General features: G+C 37.4%; 2 protein-coding genes and 1 long non-coding RNA gene across 5 annotated transcripts; 2 read left to right on the forward strand and 1 right to left on the reverse strand.

Moving 5' to 3' along the window:
- Window positions 1-699: 699 nt before the first annotated feature.
- LOC107485810 (uncharacterized) lies at window positions 700-3111 on the reverse strand. The gene is made up of 5 exons (XM_016106349.3): window positions 2686-3111; window positions 2510-2587; window positions 2315-2399; window positions 1820-1908; window positions 700-1247 (listed from the first exon to the last, which is right to left on the reverse strand). Exons 1-5 carry the CDS (start codon window positions 2965-2967, stop codon window positions 1104-1106), a joined length of 678 nt encoding a protein of 225 aa, XP_015961835.1. The 5' UTR covers window positions 2968-3111; the 3' UTR covers window positions 700-1103.
- LOC107485818 (ADP-ribosylation factor-like protein 2) lies at window positions 3093-7248 on the forward strand. 3 transcript variants are annotated; one of them, XM_016106355.3, is made up of 8 exons: window positions 3093-3530; window positions 4012-4042; window positions 4207-4260; window positions 4367-4676; window positions 4797-4907; window positions 5808-5970; window positions 6140-6220; window positions 6872-7248. In XM_016106355.3, exons 4-8 carry the CDS (start codon window positions 4612-4614, stop codon window positions 7007-7009), a joined length of 558 nt encoding a protein of 185 aa, XP_015961841.1. In that variant the 5' UTR covers window positions 3093-3530; window positions 4012-4042; window positions 4207-4260; window positions 4367-4611; the 3' UTR covers window positions 7010-7248. The 3 variants fall into 3 exon arrangements, with proteins under 3 accessions (XP_015961841.1, XP_015961849.1, XP_015961860.1); XM_016106363.3 differs by lacking the exon at window positions 4012-4042; XM_016106374.3 differs by lacking the exon at window positions 4012-4042 and having other exon boundaries at window positions 4227-4260.
- Window positions 7249-10145: 2897 nt separating this feature from the next.
- Window positions 10146-13220, forward strand: LOC107485802 (uncharacterized). The gene is made up of 4 exons (XR_008007150.1): window positions 10146-10380; window positions 10455-10527; window positions 12746-12993; window positions 13122-13220. It is a non-coding gene; the product is annotated as an uncharacterized LOC107485802 (long non-coding RNA).
- The last annotated feature ends 13667 nt before the right edge of the window (window positions 13221-26887 follow it).

The following is a 26887-nucleotide window of genomic DNA, read 5'->3' on the forward strand; positions in this document are numbered from 1 at the left end:
TTCATATTTATAAATTATTTTGTATTTGATTTTTCACATAAGTACTTATTTTAATGAGTGATAAAAATTTTAAAAAAATTTTATTATAAGAGAAGACACATTTTTTAATTCTCTATAAACACTTTAAATAACTCTAAATAATTTTAAAAATTGTGAATAATATGAATTGATTGAATGATTAACTCACTTGTTCATTTAAACAAATATTCGAATTTTAAATCTCATCTTATGTATGCAACACTCATACCCTTAAATAAAACTTAAATTTGTTTTTAGCTTTAACTCTATAAGTTAAAAATTAAGAATACCACTTCTAGACCTTCCCAAACAGAATTAAAACATTAGCAAATAGCAACTTTAGCATTCTCTTATTTCAATATTTCACTTTTAAGCTAATCTTCAAGTTAAAACATTATTGTTTCCCCTTCCCACCAACCGCTTATTGAAGGCGAACATAAGTTGATTGTAACTAGTGTTATTTTCAAGAGCAATAACTACACATCTTTTTCCTCTTTTATAGAGTTAATTCTCAATTTTGATTATTTTTGCTTGTTTTCTTTTGTCCACTTGAACCAAAAAGAAAAAAAAGAAGAAAAAATCCTCTACCTTACCATGGGCCTATGAGAGAGAGAGAGAGAGATCTTCTAACATTATCCGGTTACAGACTGTCGTGTAAACAAAAATACGACAACTCTCAGCTGACATGAAATTCATAATCATCATAATAACTAATTCATCTATTTTCAGGTGGATACATCATGCATTCTGTGAGAATCTCAAAGATCAATCATCCTACTACGAATTGATGCTTGCTCTGGGTATGGTCTAAACTCATGCATCGTCACCTACTTGTTATAAATTCATTTAACAATAAATAAAAAAAAGTAAAGGATCAACTCACCATTTTTTTTTTGTCTCTAATGATGTTAATAACCTTCAAGAAAATTAAAATACGAAGCCATGATGCTGACTGCAGTCGTAACTCGTATCTCTATAAAGCACAAGGATATTATGCAGACTACATAACTTCATATGCAGTGGGAAGCTGCAAATAGTGAAGCTCCAAGCGCTGTTAGTTATGCTGACTTCTTTGTGTAACAAAATCAACTACCGCTACAGTTGACAATGAAGGGGTTGACAAATCTGATTAACTGAGAGGTCCTTATTCCAAGCTTAAGATCAACCTCACCGCCACCCAACCAGAAGAAATCTGGGGTCAGTTTTACGATAGCTTCATCCAAAATCACCTGAAATGAGACCATAATATCAAACAAGGGAACAAACTGAAGGGTAATTCCTACATATAATGCATTGTGCTATCTAACTGGAAAAGAGAATGAATTGTGACTAGAAATAGTGCACACAGAAGATATGTTTTAAATTAAATAATGGGCCTCGGGTCCTTGAAATGATTAAACGATCAGATTAATGTTAAGGAAGTCTCAAATTTGACCATTGTCCAAGGAGCAAACCTATGGTCTTAAATTCCATTCAATTTATAAAATTACGCCTCCATCATTAAAGTTTGAAACAAGAAAACATGTCCTTGACAACAAGTTGCATGTTTAAGCGGCTATTTGCACAAGCAAAAGATCGACAAGAATCAATCTCGAAGACAGTTCATAATTCCATAAAATGGTCAACTGTTGACACATCCTAAAAAATACATAACTTCTGATGTCAAGTGCTAGTCATAAATGATAAACTTTGTTGGTCATATAGCCCTACTTGTCTTAAATAGCTTGTTAACTACTTGCAGATATTTTGTTGTCAGCACATATCATAAGATTCCTATATTAATCCACAGGACAAGTCTTACCGGAATGTCAGTTTTCATGCCAATACAAGTCACTGCATTGTGCCCATATCCAGTTAAGTCTGTGGATGTCTGCTCAGGAGCCAGCCTCACTGCATACAATAAATAAGACTTTCAAATTTCAAAATATAGAAAGGACTGGAAAATAAAGAAGTACGGTATAATGTTAAACAACTTGCAACTGATATAACTAACACACTGGTTTTTTCCTTCCAATGCCACCGCGTTCTACATATTTCATTCAAACATTCTTGTGCTAATCTCAAGATAACCAAACAATTAGCGGAAAAGGTGAGGCACTTTCAAGTGCACTGGCATCCCGCACTGGTTTGGCGAAGGGCCGAATCCAAAAGATATAATGTAGGCAGCCTAATAAGATAATTACCTGTTTTCACAGCTTAAACATGTGACCTCTCAACCGTTGTACTAAGGCTCCCCTTCACAGACACTACGCACATAAATAGAATGATGTAAAATGCAAAAACAAAATAACTTAACTGTTGAATTTCTTCTTCGCTATGCTTCCATTGTTGAGCGAATACAGAAAATTCTTGACAGCCTCGGCATTGAACCGCGCTGTGTACTGCAAAACAAAACAAAACAAAGCAATACACAAACGCATAATTAAAGACAAATTAACACCCTAACAGCAACGAGGTCATTCCCAAAATTTAACAAATAATTACAGGCCACCTGAACCACAACAACATAATACTTGGAGTTTTTGCGATCGCTACAATCAACGACATTAGCGGGCGCTTGCGTGTTAACCTGACCAGTGAGCACGATAACAAGATTTAACGATTTCAGCTAATGAATTAAATTATAAAATGATTTTATAGTTTGGAGAGAGTGAGTATAGTGAATACCAAAACGATGCTTTTGCAGAGATGGTGGATGGAGTGAGCAGCGAGGGCATCGCGTCGAGCTTCAAGAGACCAGTCGTAGTAATCAGGTGGGACCCTCTTGAAGGAAAAGTCGTTAACGGCGTTAGAGCGCAAAATGGAGGAAAGACGAGTAACGGTGTCAGCTTCGTCAACGATGGGAGAATCAGTTGATGGAGTGGAGTGGTTTTGGTTTTGTTTTTCTAACTCCGATATGCGTTTCAGGAGCTGGGTTTGAACTCGTTCAAGCTCCGCCAGGGCTTCCATTCTTGTTCTTGTGGTAGTTTGCTACAGAGCCACCTAGCTAGAGGGATTCGGGGTCAGAAAAACTAAATTACTTAACTAGAATAAAAGTATTTCTACAAATTACAAGAGTTTTGAAAAAAATTTCTACTATAGAATTTCATCCATTTATATAAAAAAAAATTAATTAAATCCTTTTATATAAAAAAAAAGAAAACCCAACTCCCCAACGCGTTACCCCTTCCCCCAACACCCCCTCATTCGTGAATGAATCAGAAGCAAAGTTCAAAAAATCCCCAAACAAAACCCTAGCTTCAACGGTTCTGCCGCCGTCCGGGGTTGTCGGCGCCTCCGCGGCTCCCTCCTTCCCCCTGCTTCCGCCGTCCGGGGTTGTCGTCGCGCTCAGGAGCTTCCTTCTTCGCCTGGTTGTCGTGCTCCAAGTCTCCAACCCCTCTCCTTATTCACCAGTCGCCAGCGTTCTCGTCCAGGGGTCCTGTTCGGCCGCTCTTCGTCCATCGTCGCGGTCATTGCAAGGTCGCCGTCGTTCGTCGCGTTCAACTGCTCTTCGGTCATTTCCCTCACCGAAGGTAATGGTTGCTCTGCTCAGTGCTCAGCCTCGTTCTTGGTTGATTAGCTTTTGCTCTGTCCCTGCTTGATGATGATTGATGACTCTGTGTTGCTCATTGCTCATTACTTCTTGCTTAAATTGAAAATCTTGTTAATCTTGTTAATTAAATTGAGGATTGATGACTCTATCACTGCTCATTGCTCATCCATTTAGATATTTTCATTTTTATCTATTTCTTTTTCATGAGAGAAGAATTTTATTAAGATAAAGAGAAAAGAAAATGGAGAAAGAGATGACAGAGACCCACTTTACAAAAGATCAAGAAAGAAATCATATTGGTCATATGATCTACACAATCCATGCATTTTCATGTGTTCAGAATATCTAAGCTGTGAATTTATCTTGTTACCAGGCCCAACATAGAGCTAACAGAAAACTATTACTAAACTATGAATTCTTTGTCAAATGGTTGATATTTTTTGGGTTGGTGACCATGATAGGAAATACTGGAAAGCTTAGGACTAAAAATGGGTAAGTTGCAGTTTTTGACCCATTTTCCCCCTTGGAACTCAATTTTGGTTCCCAACTGTATCAATTGCACAACCTCTTTGAGATGATATAATGGTGAAACAACAAAATGTGTTTTTATTTTTTGGTTTTTATTTGGTAACAATTGTAATTGGGAACTTTTATAGGTACTTTCTCATGTTTTTAGATTGGGAGATTGCAGACTCGACACAGTAGTTTTGGTAATGCCATTTTCAGCAAGCTTTCAATTTGTTTACGTAATGCCCTAGATATTCTTTCACCACCCCAGAACCCTTCACCATAACATATTAGCTCTTTCACTTGCAGTTTCCCTCATCTCGCTTCGGGTGCTCCGGGCCGGCCACCGCAAGTTCCGGGAAAACATCCCCGTCATCCTCCGCTGACCGAGAACCTCCACCTCGGCCTCATTGTTGTCTCCAGGTTCCTGCGCTACGGCTACCATCCCTTTTCCTCATCGGCGGAGCCACCGGCCGCGTCGGTGACACATTCACCTAACCTCTCCGGCCGTCGTTTCGGCTCCACCACCAGCATTTCGAGCTTTTCTCTTCTCGATGGGTCTTCTCAGCATCATTCGTAAGATCAAAAGAAAAGAGAAGGAAATGCGAATTCTTATGGTGTGAGTTTCTTTCCACTTCCGATCTCTCTCTCAAAACCCTCTCTCGTTTTTGTTATCTACTTTCTTGAATTATTTTTTCCTAATTACCTTCTTGCCCTTTGTTTGCTACATACTATACAGGGGATTGGACAATTCTGGGAAGACAACAATCGTTTTGAAGATTAACGGGGAGGATACTAGCGTCATTAGTCCTACTCTTGGCTTCAACATCAAAACCATCACCTACCAAAAGTGAGGAATTTTCTTCTCATTTCACTTCACAAAATATCACTCCCTACTATTGTCAGCTATCTTGTTCTATTTTTCTTGGGAGAGAAAAATATGAGGATGAGTTTATATTACTATAGTCACTATTTAGGGGTAGATATGGGTTGTGACCCCTTGGTAGCATTACTCTTTTGTTTAAAGGGAAAGACTTTGATTTTTTTTTTTTTTGAAATTTGTTACTGGTGAGTGAAATATCTCAGCTAAAACTGCAATTGGGAAATGTAGTTTGTTTGATAGTATGGTGAAACTAAAATCTCATGTACGGTTCTGGAATAGTGATGACATTTCCAAACAACCATCAAAGTTTGATGGTATGATCAAAACATACTTAGATGATATTAATCTTTTCTAGATTTGAGTGCTGCTGTGTTTAAAGGATATGTCACTCCAACATTCCCATTTCCTTCCTTCTCATGATCATACACAGAATAAAGAGGTGATTGTCAAACTTAATGATTAGACATTCTGGTTGACATACATGGATCACACTTAAAAAAGTAGGTGTGAGTTTCAATCATGAAAGTACTGATTGTGAACACAGTTGCATAACTAAAACTTACATTTACTTGAACTGCGATTTAGCGTTATGAGTTATGACTTAGTTGATGGCAGTCCTGCTTCCATATTTGTTATTGAGATCCCAAAATTTTGTTGAATCCATTTCTAGGTTGGGTGTTGGCTGAGATTTATTCTAAGTGTGTGAAAGATTTCCTTTTAGAATTTATTTGGGAGTATTTTCTTGTAATTTTCACTTTTTCGATACACAAAACATGCTCGTTCTTTTTTGTTTTTGCCCTTTGTTTGCTTCATATCGTACAATAATTAACTAAATGCTAAGGCGTGTAAACACACTGAAAATGGCAGGTACACCCTAAATATATGGGATGTCGGGGGCCAGAAAACAATACGATCTTATTGGAGAAACTACTTCGAGCAAACGGATGGTTTGGTTTGGGTAGTTGACAGTTCAGATCTAAGAAGGTTGGATGATTGCAAAATGGAGCTCGATAACCTCCTAAAGGAAGAGGTCTGTTTTCTGTTCAATCCAAGCGGTATCTATTGTGCTTAACCAAAGCGGTATCTCTTTTCTTATTGTTACTAACTTAGGTGCTCAATTCATAACTGTTTCTCCCTTAACTTCCTACATTTCTCAATTATTACTAATGTTCTTAATACCTTTTTTTTTTCTGTGATAGAGGCTATCTGGAGCATCCTTATTGATACTAGCAAATAAACAGGACATTAAAGGTGCCCTTACGCCTGAAGAGATAGCCAAGGTAAACTTAATTTTGTCATCTCTAAGTAATCGCTATATCAGTTCCTTAACTTTTTTATAGCCTGCCTCATCAAATTTATATAGTTTAACTTGTATTTATTCTCTCAAATGCTCTCTTTTGTAGTTAAATTTCTATGCCCAAACATTGTCTGCGCTGAAATCTGTCTGAGAACTAATTTCAAATCATCCTTAACCTTTCCATGCATAGAATTTTGTCTTGGTTTGCATTTGGGGTATTGTGGTTGGGTAGTTTGTTGGGGGAAGTTAGTGACTATAAATAAAGAGAAGTGGGGATCAGGGTATTTGGCATTTGTTATTTAGTCTTGGAAAGTGAAGACAAACTAACTGTTCCTCAAATCAGTGTAACCTTTTTCTAGATTTCTTAACACATCATATATGCAAATAACGAGTTGAACTCTTAGGCATGTCTAAAACACTATTCTATTATAGGTAGTATCATGCAAAATGCGAAAACAAAACTGATTTTGATATGATTACTATCGGATGAATCGTCACTTCAATTGTAAGCATCAATCATAATCATGAAAAGCTCACTATTAAGTCTCTCATACCGTATTCTTATAAATCAAGCTAGTTATCCCTGGTTTAATATATTATTGTTTGGTTTTTAATATTGTCCTTTATGGCTCAGGTGCTTAACTTGGAAGCCATGGACAAATCTCGTCATTGGAAGATAGTTGGCTGTAGTGCATACACTGGCGAGGGTCTGCTTGAGGGTTTTGATTGGTTAGTCCAGGACATAGCCTCCAGAATCTATATGCTTGATTAATAATTCATGAAATGGTTCAACCTTCCCTGAGCATCCTTCTTTGGAATAAACTGCCCATTGCATCATTGAAACCTTCCAAGTTTTAATATATTCATTTTTTTTTTCATTTTTATTACCTTGTCGTTGCTTTTCTGGCACTGTAAGATTTTGAAGAAATGTTAGAATACTGTGGGAAGGTGTATAAAACTGAAGTGGAATGATTATGATTTATGAGTGCATGCCCGATAGCTTCATGCAAATGTGAAAGATGATAGAGAACTAGTGACAATAATATGGGAGATTAGTTAAGTGACAAAGTTAGAGTTTAATAATCTTTGAATCAGGGTAGTAAAACTCAATTTTTTTTTTTTTGGTGACTAGTAAAACTCATAATTTGATAAAAGTTACAAATTTAATAGTAATTAAATTATTATTTTCTTGTTTTATCAATTCTTTTATTTTAGTTTTTTTTTTCGATATTTTATATCATACTTTATCCTAGTTCAGTTTTGTAATAAAGGTGCCAGTATGTACAAATCTAAAGCATTTAGCATGTTGATATATACAATATAATGATCATATGCAAATTTTTAGTGAGACATGAATTTCTCGGCGCGTAAAATTTCACGTGCAAGCGCGTTACTGCTTTTCACATAATTTATGATCCATATGGATCGTAGCACTTCCTCCTCTTACCACTTCCAGCCAGTACTTACCACCATATTTGTCCCACCTTTCTCCCTTAGGATTGGCCTTTGAGTTGGTTTTACTCCTTGATTCATGTTTCTCTTATCCTTCTTTCATTTTTTATACACAAACACACCTCCCACACACGTGCACACAAGCTTCTTCCTCATGGAGAATCTGAAGGAGAGAAGAGGAAAAGCTGAACTAGAAGAAGAGAGAGGCTAGCTATGCTTTGAGTTCACGGAAGACACTCACCATCTTTGTATGAAAATTTGTAAGTTTCAGAGACTCATTTAACGGGTAAATAGGCTGACCCGATGAATTTAATCCATTTTGACGGCCCTACTTTTCGAAACCTCTTCTCTCTCCATCCCTCTCCTCTCTTTCTCTCTCCACTGCCTTACTTTTCGAAATCTCTTCTCTCTTCATCCCTCTCCTCTCCTTCTCTCTCCACTGCAACCACCTCTGGCCAACCTTTGCTAACGCCGACCATCACCAATCTCATCCAATGACTACGTGGACTTGGCTGGAACCCATTTCATTGCATGAAATAGAGTTGCTTCCAAAGTTGTTGTCATTGGTGTCCTTGCCACTGTTGCTTCTTATGTCGCCGTAGCTACCTCCCTCTTTCAGGTAGATTGTCCTCTTCCTTCTCCCTATTCCATTCCCTTTTTTATATATTTTAAAAGAAACCCTAAACCCCTGTTTTGAAGCAGCCTGCTATTCAGTTATTGTCGCCGGCGGTACGCCGTCAAAGTTGCCACCACGCTGAAAAAGTCCTCCGCGCCGTTAGTGTCTCCAAGTAAGTGAGTAATTAGTTTAGAGTAATTAAATTTACACTAATTAAATTTTTTGTTGCATCTTTTTTATTATAAAATTGTGACGTAGGTGAAACTTGAAATAATTAATTTAGAGTAATTAGTTTAGAGTAATTACGTAATTTTTATTTCTAATTAAGACAGTTTTAATTTTCGTTTATAAATCATATGTTGTAAAATTGTGATATATGTTTAATTATCTTTGCTTAGAGTAATTAGAATTCAAATTAGATTAAGTCAAGTTGGTTAATTAAGTTAGTTTTAGATAAATTAGGACAATTAGTTAGATAAATTAGTTTAGGGTTTAGTTTAGAGTTGAAGTTAGACTAATTTAGACTTGAATTTAGGTAAATTAAGTTAACCTAGTATTAATTAGGCTTTTGAAATTAGATTAATTAATTTTACAAATATTATTAATTTTTTTACTGTTAATTTTTATATTTCACTAACTTCATTTCTATTTTAAGATTTTTTTTGTTTGAAAGTCGTGTAGCTTTAATCATGGGTTGTTCGTGCTTATATATACATGGGTTGTTCATATAGTATTAAGGTTAGTTTTCTATCTTTAAACATGTTAAATTGTTTAAGTTTTATGTTAAAATTACTTATTTTTAAAATAGAGTTTTAGGACGGAAGTGGGAGAAGATTTTCTAGTTGTGCCTTCTCGAAATTCTTGTTTGTTGAAAAATTACAGAATAATAAAAGGATGCACACAAAAACAGCTAAAATTTGACGCTTGCTTGAATGTATGTTTCTTTTAATTTAGTTTGCAACTGTTTTCTCTGTGAAAGTTGATAAATTTTTTGGTGGAGGTCTCTGAATCAAGAGAAAATTTTGTCAAATTTTAATGGGAGAAGATTCATAATGCCATGATCAGGAAGATTTTTGAAAGACTTAGAATTTTCGAAAAATCTTATTATGAGCTAATTTCAATTTATTTATTCATTAAGATTTTAATTTCAGAAATTATTTTATTAAAGCTAACTAAATCAAGTTTTTGATAATTAAATTAAAAATTTTATCTTATTTTACAATTATTGGATAATTTTTATATTTAAATTATAAAGTTTAGGAATCGTAAAATAATAAGAATTTACATGATTTAATTTAAATAATTGTGATTTTAGAAATTAATACTTTAATTTTTATGAATAAAAAAATTAATTATATTATTTATAGTTATCGAATTAGAATTATTTATTTGAGAATAATTTGTAAATTGATAATTAAATAGTATTTTTAATAAATATTAGTGTTGGATTAAAATAGATTTTCAATTATCCCATTACTCTTAATTTTATTAAAATTACTACATTACCCAAAAATCTCTAAATCATGCCCCAGCAGCCACAACACACACGGTTTCCACCAAAACACAATGAAAGAAAGAAAGACAGAGGGAAACAAACAAAGAATCAGGGAAGAGGGGAGAAGAGGGAGGCGGCGCGGTGGGTGTCACTGCCGCCATTGCCGCTGCTGTTGACAGTAGGAGAGAAAGAGATATGAGAGAGCTGAACGGGAAGAGAGGGAAGGAGACCTCGCCGCCATGCCCAGCCTGTTGCGTGCCCCGTCGCATCGCCACCCAGACCGCGTCCAACCCTCACCGCTAGCACCGCCTCACCGCCGCCCAACTTGCCGTCGCGCCAGCCACCAGCGCGTCACCGACGCCGAGCCTCATTGTCGCCGCCATCGTTGACGAGCCCTGCCACCGCTGTCTCGTGCTCCATCGCCGCTGCTGGAGGTCCGTCACCGATCTAATCTGAGAGAGAGGAGATGTGAACGGAAGAGAAGACGGGGAGCCACCTCCGCTGTTGTTAAACCACCAAAGCTTCTGGCCGAGCTTCTGCCGCCCGAAACCCGCTGCCGTCGCCAGAAAAAGCGCTGAAGGTAAGGTTTTAAGTTTTGGGTTTTGTTTCTCTTGAGATTCCAGAAGCTTTATTGTCGTTGCATGTTTGTTACAGTCGCCGTCGCTGGAATTCGTCGCCACCACCACTACCATTAGAGATGAATCGAGTTGTTCTCTTGTTGCCGAAGGTATTATCGTCACTGCTCTGGTTCAATTTTGTATTGCTACCGTTGCTGTTAACTTGCACCAATTCAAGTTTAGTGTCACTGCCTTAGGTCTAGCCTTTCTCCTGACTCTGTTTCACTTTTATACTCTGAACTGCCTTGGTCTCATTCTGTTTGTTATGGTTTTAATTCCATTTTAGTTTCGACGTCGCCTTGAATTTTCAGAGTTGTTTCTGTGTTTGATTCCATCAACGAATCTATTGTTGTTGCTGTGAGCGTAATCGGGGTTGGTGATGCTGCCATCGTCCCAGTTGTGTTGGAATCGCCACTACTGCTGTGAGTTTAGATTAAGCGGGACTGTTGTGTTAAATTACGCGATTGCGACATCGAGGTAGGAGTTTTTCTTAAAATTTATTTTATATTACATAGTTGTTATAAATAGATATTGATGCAAAAAAATATACTTTTGTGATTGTGTTTGTCTTGTGGATGTGGTTGTTTGCTAGATTAAATTATTGGTTGCTTGATTGCTTGAATGGTGTACGGTTGTTGATAAGAAATTGGTTTGAAAAGTTATTTACTTGATTATTATGAAAAGTGGTTTTCCTTGGTTTTGAAGTTAATTTGATAATGTAAATGAATTGGATTTGGAAATGATTTAAGATATGAAAATGAATTAATTTTGGAAGCGGTTTACTTTTGAATTAGTTTGATTTTATAAATGATTTAATATTTAAGCTGGTTTAATTTTGAAAAAGATTTATTATTGGAAATGGTTGGATTTGAAAATAATTTGATATTAGAACTGGTTGAATTTTGGAAAATGATTGAGATTTGAAAATGGTTGAGAAAGGGTTTGAGGAATGTTTGGATGGGACTCGAAAAAGGGTGGCAGAGTCCGAGTTTTAGAGGAGATGCCGACGAAATTTTATAAAATTGGAAGTTTCGTTTGAAGTAATTATCTAAAAAGATTTGGTTTTAAACATTATATGTTTTAAGATTGATTTATTTCGAAAAGAAAGAATTATGTTTTGAATTAGGATTGTTGATGAACGGAATGGAAAAAAGGATGATGAGGATTGACTTTGAAATATGATTTTTGAATGAATTTGGGAATGAGATATGAATTGATGAATGATGATGATATTTAGAATGACTTAGATATTGATGAATGTCGAATGAATTATTCATATGGTTTATGAATTTGAATTATCTGAGACACGGGTTTCCTTGGGTAGACGCAGTGGCTTGCCACCACTTGCTCTAGGTTGAGACTCAATACTCTATTGACCTTATGACGTAAGGGTGACCGGACACTTATAAATTCCCGGGAATGGTACCCCCATTGAGCGATTTGATATATATATATATGAGAAAAAGCTATGCATAGACTCATGGGGATGCACGTCGGGGGACAGTCCAAGGGTTTAGCAAATTGGACTTGTCAGGTTGGCTGTATAATTGACAGATGAGCTCATTATCCATAGGACAGGCATGCATCATATGCATTTGTATGCTTTATTTGGGTTTGAATTTATTTTAGTTTGCCTAATTGTTAAACTGTTATTAACTGCTACTTAAACCTGTGCTTTTCTTGTCCATTTTGCCTGTGGTTGTCTTAGTGTGCTACTTTTGAGAATGAGCTTTGGTACTGAATTGATGATTGTGTTGATTGATTGCGTAGTTGGTTTCTGATTAAGATTTTCTTATAAGGGAAGAAAAGTTTTGGATTTCTGGATATTTAAATATTGATTTTCAAAAAGGGTTTTTGGATGACTAGTTGTTGGTTTTTAAAAGATTCAAAGGATGAACAATAATCACTGAACTTAAAAATTGATTTCTCTTTAAATATCTTATTATGACAATTCTGAAACTCTGTGATGAGACCGTGTGGTTAAGTTCTCACCCCCTACAACTTTATCTTTTTTAGGAGACAGATGAAAAAGCTCACGAAGGGTTGTTTTGCATTTCGCTTAGTCGATAATGCTGTTTAGTTTTTATCTATTTACCCCTCGCCATCAATATTATATTGTGTAAGAGGGATAAGAGTTATATGATTTGTATGTATATAATATGTATGAGTTACTTGAGTAAGAAGTTTTGTACATGTATACGCTTGTTTTATTTTATTTAAAAGTATTATTTTTCCGGTTTTCAAAAAGAACAGTGATACGATTTCGAGTCAAAGGCTCCTATTTTATTATTAAGTATATGAAGTCGTCATAATACTTCTTGCTATCAGAGTAGCGTAGCCAGAAGCGTGACATTCTGATAGTGAAGGTGTTACAATTTTCATCCACTACATGGCTAGGCAGCTTCAGCAGATGCTTGAAGATGTATGTGAAAGGTAGGACTGCCTTACTTAGTGGCTCCGGCCGGACATTAGAAGGCCCTTTACGCCTATTAGGAGAATGATGAGGGGTTCAAGGGTTGTTGAGCCACAAATAGGTCCAACAGAGCATCAGCCAAGTCGTTCAAGTATAATGGCAGGTCAGCGACTTTCATGAAGACAAAGTTTAGGCTGGTATATAACTTGTTTTAATATGTTAAGTTCGTTTTGTCTTTGACTTTTAAACTAATTGTCACTTTATTTAACCTTTTTCGTTCAATATGTGCAGTTTAAATCGTTGCAAAGTGAGGCAACGATGGCAAAGACCTTGAAGTTTACTCAGAGAACAAGGAGAGATTTGCCGATCGGTAGTCTGCGGATTATTATGTAAGTACATATCATGATTTATTTCATAACATATAATCATTTTCAATCATTTGCCGTCCTAATAAATTTTGCATATCATATGGTAGGAATCACACATGCAGAACTTGGAGGCCACAATCCAACAATCTCAGCAGAGTGGGAAGGATGTCAACAACCTTTCTGCTTTCATCATCGATCCTGATGCGGTGTGACGCCATACCTTATTCGAGCCGTACAAGAAACGTGATGGGCTGGGTTCGTTCTTATTCTTCACTAGCAACCTACATATCTCCACCTTGAGAGCTTTATTCACCACAGTCACCAGCCCTGCAGATCCTGAGGACGTCGATTTGTGGGAGCGAAAGCAGGTTCACAGCCTCACCCAGAGCCTTTAAGACTAAGGTCACCAGTTGCATCTAACTAACGAGAGGCAGAATGAGCTTCTTGAATGTATGGTAGAGAGGGATGCTCACGATGCAGAGACAGAGTCCATGTGGTAAGAGTTTAGGTAGGAGCTAGAGCAGATCCAGCGGATGCAGCACCAGATGACCGTATACTATGGCCAGATGAGATCTGGTGGCAGCGCTGCTGCTGTAAGTGGCTCCTTCTTCTCAGCACAGGCACCAAGAGAAGCATCAACATGACCACTTAGACCGCCGCCTTAGCAGGACAGGGGGATATCAACGGCAATGATTACCAGGACCTATAAAGACTAGGATTTTCTTTTGCTTTGTTTAACAATACTGGTAGTTTATCTTTTTTACTTTTTCTTCTGCACACTTGTTATTTCATATTATAGTTGACTAATTTTATTAAAAATACTACTTGATTTTCACTAATTGAAATTTGACTATTAAGTCTTGACATATTGATGATGGTATATCATGTTCTAATAAAAACAATTTTACTGTTGGGTGAATCCGCCAGCATGGTTTAATTTAGTTAATATAAAATAATATATTATCGTCAGATTTATCAAGGGACAAATCCGATGGTAATAAGACGCAAAAAATTCGAATTTATGGCACCAAAGTTACCGTAAAAAAATTTTCGATGATAACCACCTCCTTAATTTAGCCGATCAAAATTTTAAATTCGATGCTAATTTTGCCAGAAAGTACGGTCGAATTAAAAAAATTCTCTAATAATTACTCGTAACTGGCGAGGATTTTACCGTCTGAGTCTGTGTATCACTAAACCTGACGGTAATAAATTTATCAACAAATCTTTTTGGTAATCTGGCTGATAAATCTATTGGTACTTAGCAAATTTTTTGTAGTGTACTAAAACAATTTCGTTTCAAGAGCAATGATTTGACTTGGCGGTGAGAACTTGATTTAGCGGCTCTTTCCAAAAGACGTGAATGCAAATAAAAAACATCTCCCGGATAAGCTTCGCGACCTTAAATGAATAAATACATCAATTGTTAGCCAAAGAAAAGAAGACAAAGCCTAATGGGCTAAGCAAGGGCAACAAAAAGCCCAAAGAGTCATTAAAATTCAAATTTATTTAGAGTTCATTTTGGAGTCATATTTTTTATTTAATTTTAGATTTCAGAGTTTTGTTGTTAGAAAGTTTAGCCCACTTTTAGACTAATCAATCAGGGGTATATTTAAGCAAATTTGTGAGAGTTTTTTGTGAATAAATTTTATGGGTATTTTTATGTACATTTTTCTAAGTGTATTAAGTAAAATGAGTGATTTACTTTGCTTGTTGCATGAAGAAATTGAGGGATCCAATTTAAGATAATTTTTAGTGTTAGTTCTTTCAGTTTTGTCTCTTTGATCTAGGTTGTTAAGGACAGGTTCTTTGAAAGCCTAGTAGAAAAAATCCTTTCGATGACTTAGATTACTAAGAACAGATTTTTTGAGAAGTCTAGTAGAAAAACCACTATCCAACTATCCTTTTAGTCTTATCTTTCTTTTCGTTTTCGCTACGTTTTTTGTTCCTTGTTCTTTTTTCTTATCACAACCCGAGACTTGTTTAAAAGCATTTGTTTGGGTTGTACATAGGGGTGTAATCGGGTCGGATTGGGTTAAGTTTGAGCAAAGATAGGAACATAACTGACGAATTTTAATCGGTTTAGGTTGGATCAGGTTGATGGGATTTCTTGTGACTATATCCAAACCATTTGAATCTTGGTTGGATCGGTTCGGGTAATCAGGTATTCGATCAAATTTATATTTGTAAAAAAAATTTGAAAAATGGGAAAAAGAAAGGAAAAATAATTATGTAAGTGTGTAACACTAAAAAATAAAAATAAAATAAAAAATGAGTGAATTTCACATCACAATATATTATCAAAAGAAAAACTGAAAAATTAGAAGAGACAAAGCAGTAAGTAGTAAGGATGATGACACGTCATCTTAAGCAATTTTAAAGTTATTTTTCATGTACTTTCTTAGGTTTTAACCAAATTTATTATGTTTTCTAATAGCATTTAATAAATAATCAAATATTTGGAGTTGTGTTGGTGATTTTATGTTTATAAGAGTTTTTGGCTAAAAAATAAGCAAGAAATGAAGCTTTTTTACGAAGAAAATACAAAGACAATAAAAGCACGGCCTCACGAAGCAAAACCGTGCCCTAAGGACACCCAAAACTCCAATTCCCATGTACACCCGGCGGAAAGGTTCCCAACTCTGACCTCTTCACACTTAAGTGGTCATAACTTGAGCTATAGAAATCCAAATAAGACAGTTTTAGTTGTATTAAAAAGCTAGCATTCAGAGCTTCAAAATGATATTTATATGTCTATAGTGGACATTTAGTTTGAGCTACGCACTACCACCATCTTTTTGACGCAAGAAATCAACGCCCAAGACACCGACGCCCGACAGAAGAGCTCCACGCTCAGCAGAAGATCCTCACGCCCGGAGGCTTCCATTCCACACCCGACGGACCTAATGCTCCTGAAGGATGAAATCTTGGGTTTTTGCCCAATTCCTCTTAATACAAGCCCAGATTAAACAATTACAACTCTCAAGATGCAACAACTAAGACTCAACATTAATTATCCATATTATTAAAACCCTTAATCACATCTAGAAGATTGAAGACACTAGAAGATTAGTTATTAATTTTCTCTAGAAATATAAAAGATTTGGTCGTTTAGATTTGATTTGAATTATTCGTTTTTGAATTTGGATAAGAGTCAGTAAGCAGTTATCTTATTTTCCTATCCGGAAGAAAAGTGATAATCTTATCCTTTCGATCCGAAGGATAAGATTAGTGTAGTTTTGAATTTAAATTCTAGAATTTAGGCTAAAAATAAGTGAGAATAGCGAATAGAGAAGATCATCAAGTCCTAGGACTACGTCTCTTCTTCTTGTTTTTCTTACTTCTTTATGGGTAACTAATTCTCTGTCAAAGGGTTAGGAGCTCTGTTTATATTTTATACGGATAATTAATCTATATTTATTTTATTTTGAAGTCTTGCATTGATCTATTTCATAATTGAGTTATTCGTTCTTCATTCGGATTAGTGGATTGAAAGGTAAGCTAATTCTTCTTGGATTCTTTATTATAATTGGAAAAATTTGATATTTGAATCAAAGCTTGAAAACTCTTTCATATGACTATTTGAATTCGGCTAGGAATAATGGTTCAATTAGTGTGCGACACATACATGATTTTCAATCACTCTAATTTTGAATAAGTGAGATACAATTCGGATTAGAACACCTTTTGAAAATTATATTTTCTTTTAATATTTAATTGAGGATTTTTTCTTAAATAAAATAAAAAAATTTAATAATTCTCCAAACAAGATATTTCAGCTTTATTTTCAGGAATACGATTTTTTTTTTGTAATTAGGGCAAGTTCGCCGTACCCCCGATAAACTATATGATAGGTTTCCAAAATAAAAGCATGCATGTTGGTGTGCAGATCAAAATAGCACCTATTTCGTTGTTCATTTTCTTTCTCTTACTGTTGACATTTTCTCTACGATGTCAAGGAATCCATTGTTATCCATTCATTACGATGGTGAAATAGTGTATGACGAAGAAGATTCTATCGTTTTTAGATAAGGACAACCGATAATTATCTATATGACACCGAAAGTCGATAGTTTAACAACTTTGAGGAATTTGATATTGTATTCCGTCGGACAACAAGAGGCAAAAAGGGTGAAAAATTTACTACAGATATCTGACCGAAATATATGGCAGTTTATTTTATAAAAGGTATATTACAGTTGTATTGTCTCCGTCACTATTATATTGATCAGACCACGGTTGTGAGAAATATTTTTATTTTCTTTAATTAGGTACCGATTGCGCGACGACGAGGACATACGGCTTATAAGATCGTGGCACAATCGATGGAAAAATGTTCATCTATTGGAATTATTCGTGTATCTCGTTGAGGTGGGTGGCCGAGGATCATCTGCAGATGCTGTCGATGATAGTCAATTGAGGGTAGTCAGGAGGGGTCTAATGTTGAGGGTAATTAGGATAGTCAATTAGACGAACTATCAGAAGGACTATGGTGGATCTAAATATGCCACCTGAGGGTAGTCAGGAGGGGTCTAATATTGAAATTCGTAATGTTGACTTAATGGACGACAGTGTTGAAAGTCATGATGGTTATGCTACCAGAGGTCCGATGATGGATCAGAATGAAGTTAACCCCGATGACGGAGACGATGCTGACGAAGAACCACCGAAAATTCCTGATGATGGTAATGAGGAAGAAGAGATAAACTACTACGGTGACACACAGATCGCTCTGACACAACCTACCTTTTCTTGACCATATGACCGGCCGGATCATTTCATGAGGTTGAATCTCAATGGAATGACTTTGGATTGGTCGTTTACCTAGGGAGGCCTTGAAGAAGATCCAAGCAACGAGTTTGAGGTTGGAAAATAAATTAAGAACAAGGAAGAAGTCATGTTGGCAGTTAAACAGTACAGTATCAGGAGGGCTGCGGATTACAAAATAGTAGAGAGTGACCAGTTGAGGTACAATGCATAATGTATCCAGTTTAGACCCGGTTGTAATTGGAGCATACTCATATTATATCGCCGAAAGCAAGAAAAGTGGGAGGTTAGGAGATATACTAGGCCTTATTCTTGCATGCAAACTTCGATGGGACAAGACCATGGTAGGTTGGATTTGAAGGTGATTGCACAATACATTTTCACAATGGTCAAAGCCAATCCAACAATTAGCATCAGGGTTCTCTAAGGAGGTGTGAAGAATCACTTTGGATACAAGGCGTCCTACAGAAAGGTTTGGCTTGCAAAATAGAGAGTCATTGCTAGAATATATGGCTATTGGGAGGAGTCATACAATGAGCTTCCTCGTTGGTTATTCGCTATACAGATGTACTTGCCTGGTAAGATCAATTTCAAGTTTGGTTATTCACTGTTAAAAAGTTTATCCACTGTTATTCACTGGTAAGATCAATTTCAAGTTTAGGTGCTTGGGTGCAACTAGTGACTCAGCCTTGGCCTGGTTCCACCGACACAGTCATGTTTCATCGGGTCTTTTGGATGTTCCCACCGTGTGTTGAGGCTTTCAAGCATCGCAAGCCACTTATTTCTATTGATAGCACTAACTTATATGGTAAATATCTTATGGCCATAGATCAAGATGGCAACGCAAACATTCTGCCTATTGCATTTGCCGTTGTTGAGGGTGAGACAAAGGAGGCATGGTCATTCTTTCTGTCATATCTGTGGGAGTATGTCACACCACAACTTGGGCTCTTAGTAATTTCATACAAACACAAATCCATTGATGGTGCACTGATCGCTGAAGGGAGTTTATAGAAACCACGTCATGCCTTCTAGGCATTTTGTACAAGACACATTGCAACCAACTTCATGAATCACCTTAAGAACAAAGACTTGAAGAAGGTTCTGATTAACGCAACGTGAGTTTGCTCATTATTTTGGCCAGCTGAGGGGGGAAAATGTAGCAATCACAAACTGGCTTAAAGAAATACCACAGTCACAGTGGGTACAGTATGCTGATGAGGGTCGTTGATTTGGTCACATGACGACCAATATCTCTGAGTGCATTAACGTTGTTTTAAAAGATTCCCGCAATTCGCCGATCACAGCTCTTGTTAAGTCAAGTTATTTTCGATTGGTGAACTATTTGCAAGGAAAGGTTTCGAGGTACTGGCCCAACTTCAAGTCGATGCTGAATTCTCTCAGACATTGGTGAAGGCCATAGAATTCAACTCTAAGCACGAGAATACTATGAATGTTTACCAGTTTGATCGATCGAGGACAACCTTCACGGTTGAAGAGTTAGCGGCAGTTCATGGGTCCAGGCAACAGAATTATCAGGTGCTACTTAATGAGGGTAAGGGTGACTGTGGGTATTTTCAGGCTCTTCACATTCCTTGTTATCACGTCCTTGTAGCTTGCTCTCATGCAAGACTTGATTGGAAGCGGTTTGTACATCCTGTGTACCGCATGGAGTCGGTCTTCAATGTTTATAGATTAGAGTTTCGACTGATAGGGCATGAGGATTATTGGCCATCGTATGACAAACCCCATATTTGGCCTAACCCTAGGATGATGAGAGTGAAGAGAGGTTGCCCTGTTAGCTCTAGGATTCGTAACAACATGGATGACGTTGAGCATAACAAGGAGAAGCGGTGCGGGTTATGTCGCCAAAGAGGACAGACGCGAAGGACTAATATCGCTTTTGATGGTGGAAGGGCGTCTTCTAGTCGACAATAGTTATAGGTGTTGTTTTCTTGTTAAATATATTATTGTAATCTTTCTCTATACTATTATGTTTTGTTGCAAAAGTTGTTGACAAACTTGTTTGCACATAGAAAGTTCACGCAATGATATTAAATTTTATATAATTTTTTTACAACAAAATATCCCTTTGTATATTATGAATCCATAGAATAATCATAAAGACATAAAATCTACTAGCCCCACCCTCGCCTGCCACCCCGTGGACCAGCATGTCATCTGTGAGGCCTCGGGTTGAGACACCCACCTGTGCACATGCAGGAGGTTTGACATCGCGTTGACCACGACCAAGTGTAAGAACTGGACCAGGTATTGGAGTTCTCATCTGGTCCCTCATCGCGGCATAATCTGAGGTGGACGACGACCCACTAGACTGATCATCCAGGTGGCATGGCAAGTATGGATACTGAGGTGCAAAAATGGTTACGTCTGCTATGGCATAATCAACACATCTCCCAACCCGTCATCACCTCCCTGCATCAGACCCGTCATCCAGTTAGGGACCATCATCGTGACGTCAATCATGTCTTGGGTATCCAATATAGGCTATTAGTCGGGCTGGGGTCCAAGGTCTGACGGGCTGAATGGCAACTAAAACTGGATCCCAATATCAAAATGAACACTAGCCTCTGGTCCCTGTCCCTGATGACTGGTCCTGGCCTCTGAGTGATGTGAGCCAGGGGTCTTAGGGACAAGTAGTCTCCTGGTACGGGTCTTGAAACAGACCTAACCGTCTGGCCTGCATCCTCGGCTTTGTGAGCTGGCGGGCTGACAGGGTCTCTATTGCGGGGTGGCTCATCACCACCATGTCTTCCACACCTTGCACTGCGTTTTCCTTTCCCCTGGCTCTCCCCCACCCCTACCTCTCACTCCTACTGCAGCTGGCCTCATCTCCAGAAGGTGACCATCATTCAGATGATGCAGATATGGAGCATGTGGATAGTGGATGGGCAGGTCCTCTGCACAACCCCAGCTGCCAATAGGTACTGGTCACCAAGACTAAATAACTCTGTGTGTGCCCACTACAAGTACCAAGTCATATACGGGAGGGACAGACGCAGATCTATATGATGGTGTATAGATCGACGATGGTGGATCCGAACATCCCACAACTTATGCCAGCCACCAAAAAGCTGCGGGAACCACTCGCCATTCCAAAACCGACCATCCAATCTATGCATGTCGTCAACGTTCAGTGGCATAGTCGGAATGTGCTGCAGGCCACCAAACTAATGTACCACTCGGTCCACCTGATGCCACACGACGATAGCAAAGCGAATCAACGGACATACAACTGCCATTGAGGCCTCCACTTCAGCTATCTCCGATGGAACTAGACCAATCAGCTGTGGGTCAGCATACGTCGTCCACTCAACCTGTTCACAAAACGCATATAAATGACGACATTCAAATTTCAAATGAAACAGTTATTAAAGTAAAATAAACTTAAACATTTATCACTTACATTCAGCATCCCAATTCCGTTTAAGGTATGCCTGTAATGCCTAAGCCTGCTCTCACCTCTAGCATTATTCGGCCAATATTGAACCCACCTACAATGCCAGCCACAATATTGTTTTATTGCTCAATTTAATTAACTAAGTAGTAATATGAAAGTTTATTATAAGTATTTATAATACCTCTCCATCTAGGAAAATCGACGAGTATCAAAGCCATCAGACCGTAGCAACGGAATAAGGTGATAAGCCCAGGACAGCAGCAAGCTGATGCACCCACCCAAATTGCGTTGACCATGCTCCGTGGCCCGGCAAATCTGGCGGTACAGCTATGCCAGCACAGCTGAGCCCCACGATAATTGGCCACACATATCAAGGTTCTCCAGTAGGGGGAGCCACCTGATGTGCACCCGAGAGTCAGATGCATTTGGGCATAGGATACCCCCTATCAACTGTATGATGTACCCTCTCGTGTACCTCATCAGATGCTCCTCTGTGGCGTCTTGCTCCATCTCTCCACAAATCGTGTTGTGGAACCAAGTGAGCTTCATAGTCCACTTCGTCTATGACTATCTGTCATCTGGGTCAGGAACAACACCCAAAATTTGTTCACATAGCTCCTCAATGGTGCGTCCCTGATGATGCTGCTCCCACCCATCAATGCATCTACTCACAGGATCACCATCGATCTTGAGTCCCAACTAATAGTCCAAGTCCTGTAGGGTGATAGTCATCTCCCCGTATGGTAAATGAAATGTGTGGGACTCAGGCCTCCACCTCTCTATCAAAGCCGAGGCAAGCAGCTAATCGTGCTCGAACTCGACCATATAGGCCACATACTCAAACCCAACTAGTCTGAGATATGGCCTAATCTGCTCCGGCCGCCGTGTCATCAAATTTCGCCTGGTGCACAAGATCTGAGGTGCCTACTAAACGAAAAAAAATGGGGACGGTGAACACATCAAAAATAACAAGTTCAATGCTTATTACTTACAATAAAATAAAAAACTAGTCAAAAAAGTGTACCACTTGATCAAGCCTGCCAGCAATGTGCTCTACGTGATCCAATCTGTACATCTCACCCAAATAACCCAATAACTGTTGCTCCATCTAAACACAATCTTGTAAAATGAAATCACACGCATTGAACTCAATTCCTTTTACAATAACTAAATTATTAAAAAAATATGTAAATCCAAATCAGCTTATAAACTTAGTAATTCTACTTCTACCCCAGCTAACTGATGCCATCAACCAACTAATTAATCAATAAATAACAAATTAATTATTCCAGTAACTACCTTCTGATTCACACTTAAATTGATTATTCTGACTAAACTAACTAACAATTTACTTTGTTATACTAATCAACATGTTATAGACAATAAACAACAACTATGCTTAAAAACAATAACATAAAAAATTTAACTAAAATAAAAACAATAAGTCTAAAAAACATGTAAACAGTAAATAAGTAACCCTAACTAACATGCAACCTATAAGTAATAATTTTATTCAACATGTAAACAGTAACTCTAACTAAGCTAAAAAAATTACTCTAAGTAAGCTAAAAAAAATTAACACTAACTAACACATTATTTACTGACCTGGAACTGAGAATTTCGTCTAAAATGAACTTCATGGGAATCGAAAAGACACAAAGAAAGAAGGAACAAAGTCAATTTGGAAGAGAGATTGGAAAAAAAAGGGACAAAGGCAAATGGTCCCATTGGTATATATAGTGCGCCGAACTCAGCATAGAGTTCGGGGGGAGTGGGTTCGACGAACTCTATATAAATTATAGAGGGGTACGGCGATCTTGCCCTAATTACCAAAAAAAATTGTATTCCTAAAAATAAAGCTGAAATATCTTGTTTGAAAAATTATTAATTTTTTATTTTATTTAAGAAAAAAAATCCATTTAACTGGACAGGACTAGCTTGAATGCGTGGCATATAATTTAACCTAAAGATCACTTTTAAATCGTATTTGAATTTAAAATTAGTTTTTGTACTTAATCTCTTGATTAATTAAAGTGACACCTAATTAATTCTAGAGAAACGGAGGAGCCAAGAAATTGGAAATCAGTTACTAAAAGTTTTGTCATGCAAGATCTTTGCAAACATCGAGATAAATAAACAAGATTGGTTTTCCTAAGAGCATAAGCTCTCTAAAGCCCTCTACTCTCATCATCACATTCTTCTCTCAATTCATCATTCAAGCTCACTGTTTGTGGCATCCAAACATTTAACATTCAAGACTTTCAAGGCTCTCAGCAAGATACTATCTTGCCCCCTTCGATCATCAATCAGGTTTTATTATTCTAATTAGGTATTTAATCTATCTTTGATTGCTTAATCTTTTAATCCTCGTGAGAATGATATCCACTCGCTATGGTATTACTTGTGTGATCTATGCACCTGTCGATATCCGTGAGCTTCAATTTTTGCTCATCAAAGGACACTAGAGGAGGCAGAAGTGATGAAGCTGATGACCAAACACTAAAGTAGTAGTGAAGCATACAATGAAATGGCGGCCAGTAGATGAAGTGCCAGAGAAGACACAAAGTAGCCGAGGAGTGGTGGAGGCGTAGTACAAAGGACCATCAGAAGGTAGAGACCCTGTGCAAAGGAACGCCAAAGAAAACCCAGATGTAGAGGCAGCAAGTTGAAGAGGAGCACCGGAGACACGACAGATGCAATGCAGAGGAGCTGCGTACTAGTGCCAAAGATGAGCACGAGCAAAAAGGAGTTAAGGTGGAGAGGCAAAGAAGATGATGGTGGAGCAACAAATTTTCACCGTGACAGTAGCACAGGACCGTGACTATGACTCTTGAGTGAAGATAATAGGGTGAACAGTTAAGGGCCAACAAAGATAGTAGGGCTAGGGAATGGAGCTGGGTGCCATTGTAAAGATTGGGAATTGGGGTTAACTTTGCTAGGTTTAGGGTTAAGAAAGTGAAATGGTAGCTGTGGCCTATATTAGGGTTATGTAATTATGTGGCTAAAAATATTTATATATACTATATTTTTTTAATGCAATATATTGGATAAGCGGGTTGGGTTGGATTCTACGACTCTAAAACCAATACCTAGATCAATTAAGGCCAAGTATAATCTGGAAAAACCCGATTAATCATTAGATATGGTATCCATGGTAATCGGGTCGGATCGGATTTGTTCGGGTAATCGGGTTACTTGTACTCGCTTATACCACTAGCTGATAAGGAAAAAAATACCCAGAACAAAAGACACAACATAAATGAAAACATAAAGATAAATTATAAAAAGGATTGTGGATAGTTGCTTTTTCTATTAGACCTCTAAGAAACATATTCTTAGCAACCTAGGTTACCGAAAAAAAAAATTTTTCCAGACTTTTAAAGACCTGTCCTTGACAACCTAGATCAAAGGGACGAAATTAAAAGAATAACACTATGAGTTACTTTAAGCTGGATCATTCAATTTCTTCATGCAGTAAGTAAAGTAAATCACTCACCTCACTTGAATACACATAGAAAAACATGCATAAAAACACCCAAAAAATTTATACATAAAAATAGCATAAAATGTCTTACAAATTTACTTAAATAGACCATAACTAATTAACCTAAAAGTGGGCCAAATTTTTCTAGAATAAAGCTATAAAATATGAAAAAATAACTAACATTTGTATCCAAGAAAGTTCTAAAAGCTGATAAATGTATCCACAAAATAATGAAATTGAAGTTGTACCCATAAAAGATTGGCTCCATATGACAAAACTATCCAAACCCTAAAAAACTACCCAAATATTCTAAATTAACCTCCTCTTTACTACTGCTACCATCATCCTCACTTTCCCTCTCCTCAAACCCCACTGAAACCAACTCCAATTCACTTTCTTAATTTTAGCGGTGCCTAGCAAAACAAGAAAGAACCCATCTGGGCAGCACGATGGGGAGAGGAGTCAAACCACCTTGCTTCTGTAATTATTGGTGAAGTTTTTTTCTTTTCCCTCCTCATACGATCCACCCTATGATAACAGTCTCGCCAAGTTTGATCACTTTGGTGCTTTCTTTGATGACGGGTACAACATCTTTAACCATAGTAACCATTCCGATTTGTATGGTAATCGACAATGAAGTTTTAACTGGTTTGACTATGGTGATCAACGTTCTGATTATGGTGACAAGATATACGAAGATGGCGTGTATGCTTACGTAGGAGGGAAGGTGGAAATGCACGAATCCCGTGGAATTGCACAGAGCTCGTGGAACCATGCCAAAATCGTTGACTTGGTCCTATCTCGGTGATTACGGGAGAGCGATAAGTCTTTCTTGAGCCACAAAGGAACCTTCCTATGGAAGCAAGATTGTGAAGGTTGATGCGTGAGCATCTTTCCTATCTTTTCCTAGTAAATTTGCATTCAAATTATTGAGTTTAATCAAGAATTAATTATCTTTTAGCCACTATGGATGCTACTTTGAGTTGTGTATAGTTCTGTTTATTTCAGATAGCATTTGGATGGATTTGATGGAGTTTCTGTAGAAAAAGAAAAGAAAGCGAATGATGCTGCTAACCCTTACCTCTTTGCACTCTAATCTGAATAACTCAAACTACAGAGGTCCAATTGACGTGATTGCAGTGGCGTTGGAGAGCTAACTTCCAGAACTTTTCAACGATGTATAATAGTCCATTCTTCTTTTCCATCAATTCTGCAAGGCTGGCACCTAACTTGAGGTTTCTCAAGTTAGGCGCCAAGATCAACTAAATCCATTAATCCAAGGTTGCATGGTTGACGCCTAACTTGGGTTTTACCAAGTTAGGTGCCAATACAAGGAATGCTTGAAGAGAAGTCTACCAAGGTGGTTCCTAACTTGAGAAATCTCAAGTTAGGTGCCAAGCACAACAAAATACACTAATTGGATTCGACAACCTTGGAGTTAGGTGCCACACCAAACCAAAGTTAGGCGCCAACTCAAGCACTTCACGCCACTCTCTACTGCCTCCTCCAAGTTAGGCACTGATCCTTGCTAAGTTAGGCGCCAATATTAATGAACCAAGTGGTCCCCATTCGTTCCTCAAGGCTTGCATAAGATGTTAATTGATTTTCTGATTAAACTTTATTTCGTTTAAAAATAGGAAAAGATATTATTTAGTTTTTGAAAATATATTTTACATTAATTAGGATAAAAGGGAAAAGAATCAGCCATTCGGGCTCTTTTCTTCTCTCTTATCTCATTCCGCAATTTACAGTTTTTACATAATTCTAGTTTTCTCTCTGAACCATGAGCAACTAAACCTCCACTGTTAAGGTTAGAAGCTCTATCTATTGTATAGATTGATACTATTATTTTTGTATTTTAATTCATGTACTGATTTCTATATCAAGAATTGTTTTCGTTCTTTATCTTATGAATCTGGATGGAACGGAAGTATGACCTTGGTTCTAATTGAGTTCTTGTATAACTTGGAAAAGCTCTTTACTTAAACAATAGCTTGAAAATAATTTCTCCTAAATT

Source organism: Arachis duranensis, chromosome 1 (assembly GCF_000817695.3).
Source record: "Arachis duranensis cultivar V14167 chromosome 1, aradu.V14167.gnm2.J7QH, whole genome shotgun sequence".
In the NCBI taxonomy this organism is placed as follows: domain Eukaryota; kingdom Viridiplantae; phylum Streptophyta; class Magnoliopsida; order Fabales; family Fabaceae; genus Arachis; species Arachis duranensis.

Excerpts from the sequence above, each read along its gene's own strand:
- LOC107485810 (XM_016106349.3), bottom strand. The coding sequence starts at position 2,967 with ATGGAAGCCCTGGCGGAGCTTGAACGAGTTCAAACCCAGCTCCTGAAA. Across the intron at positions 2,588-2,685 it reads TCTGCAAAAGCATCGTTTTG|GTTAACACGCAAGCGCCCGC; the intron begins GTATTCACTATA and ends CTCACTGGTCAG. Across the intron at positions 1,909-2,314 it reads AGCGAAGAAGAAATTCAACA|TGAGGCTGGCTCCTGAGCAG; the intron begins GTTAAGTTATTT and ends TATTGTATGCAG.
- LOC107485818 (XM_016106355.3), top strand. The coding sequence starts at position 4,612 with ATGGGTCTTCTCAGCATCATTCGTAAGATCAAAAGAAAAGAGAAGGAA. Across the intron at positions 4,677-4,796 it reads GAAATGCGAATTCTTATGGT|GGGATTGGACAATTCTGGGA; the intron begins GTGAGTTTCTTT and ends CATACTATACAG. Across the intron at positions 4,908-5,807 it reads AAAACCATCACCTACCAAAA|GTACACCCTAAATATATGGG; the intron begins GTGAGGAATTTT and ends TGAAAATGGCAG.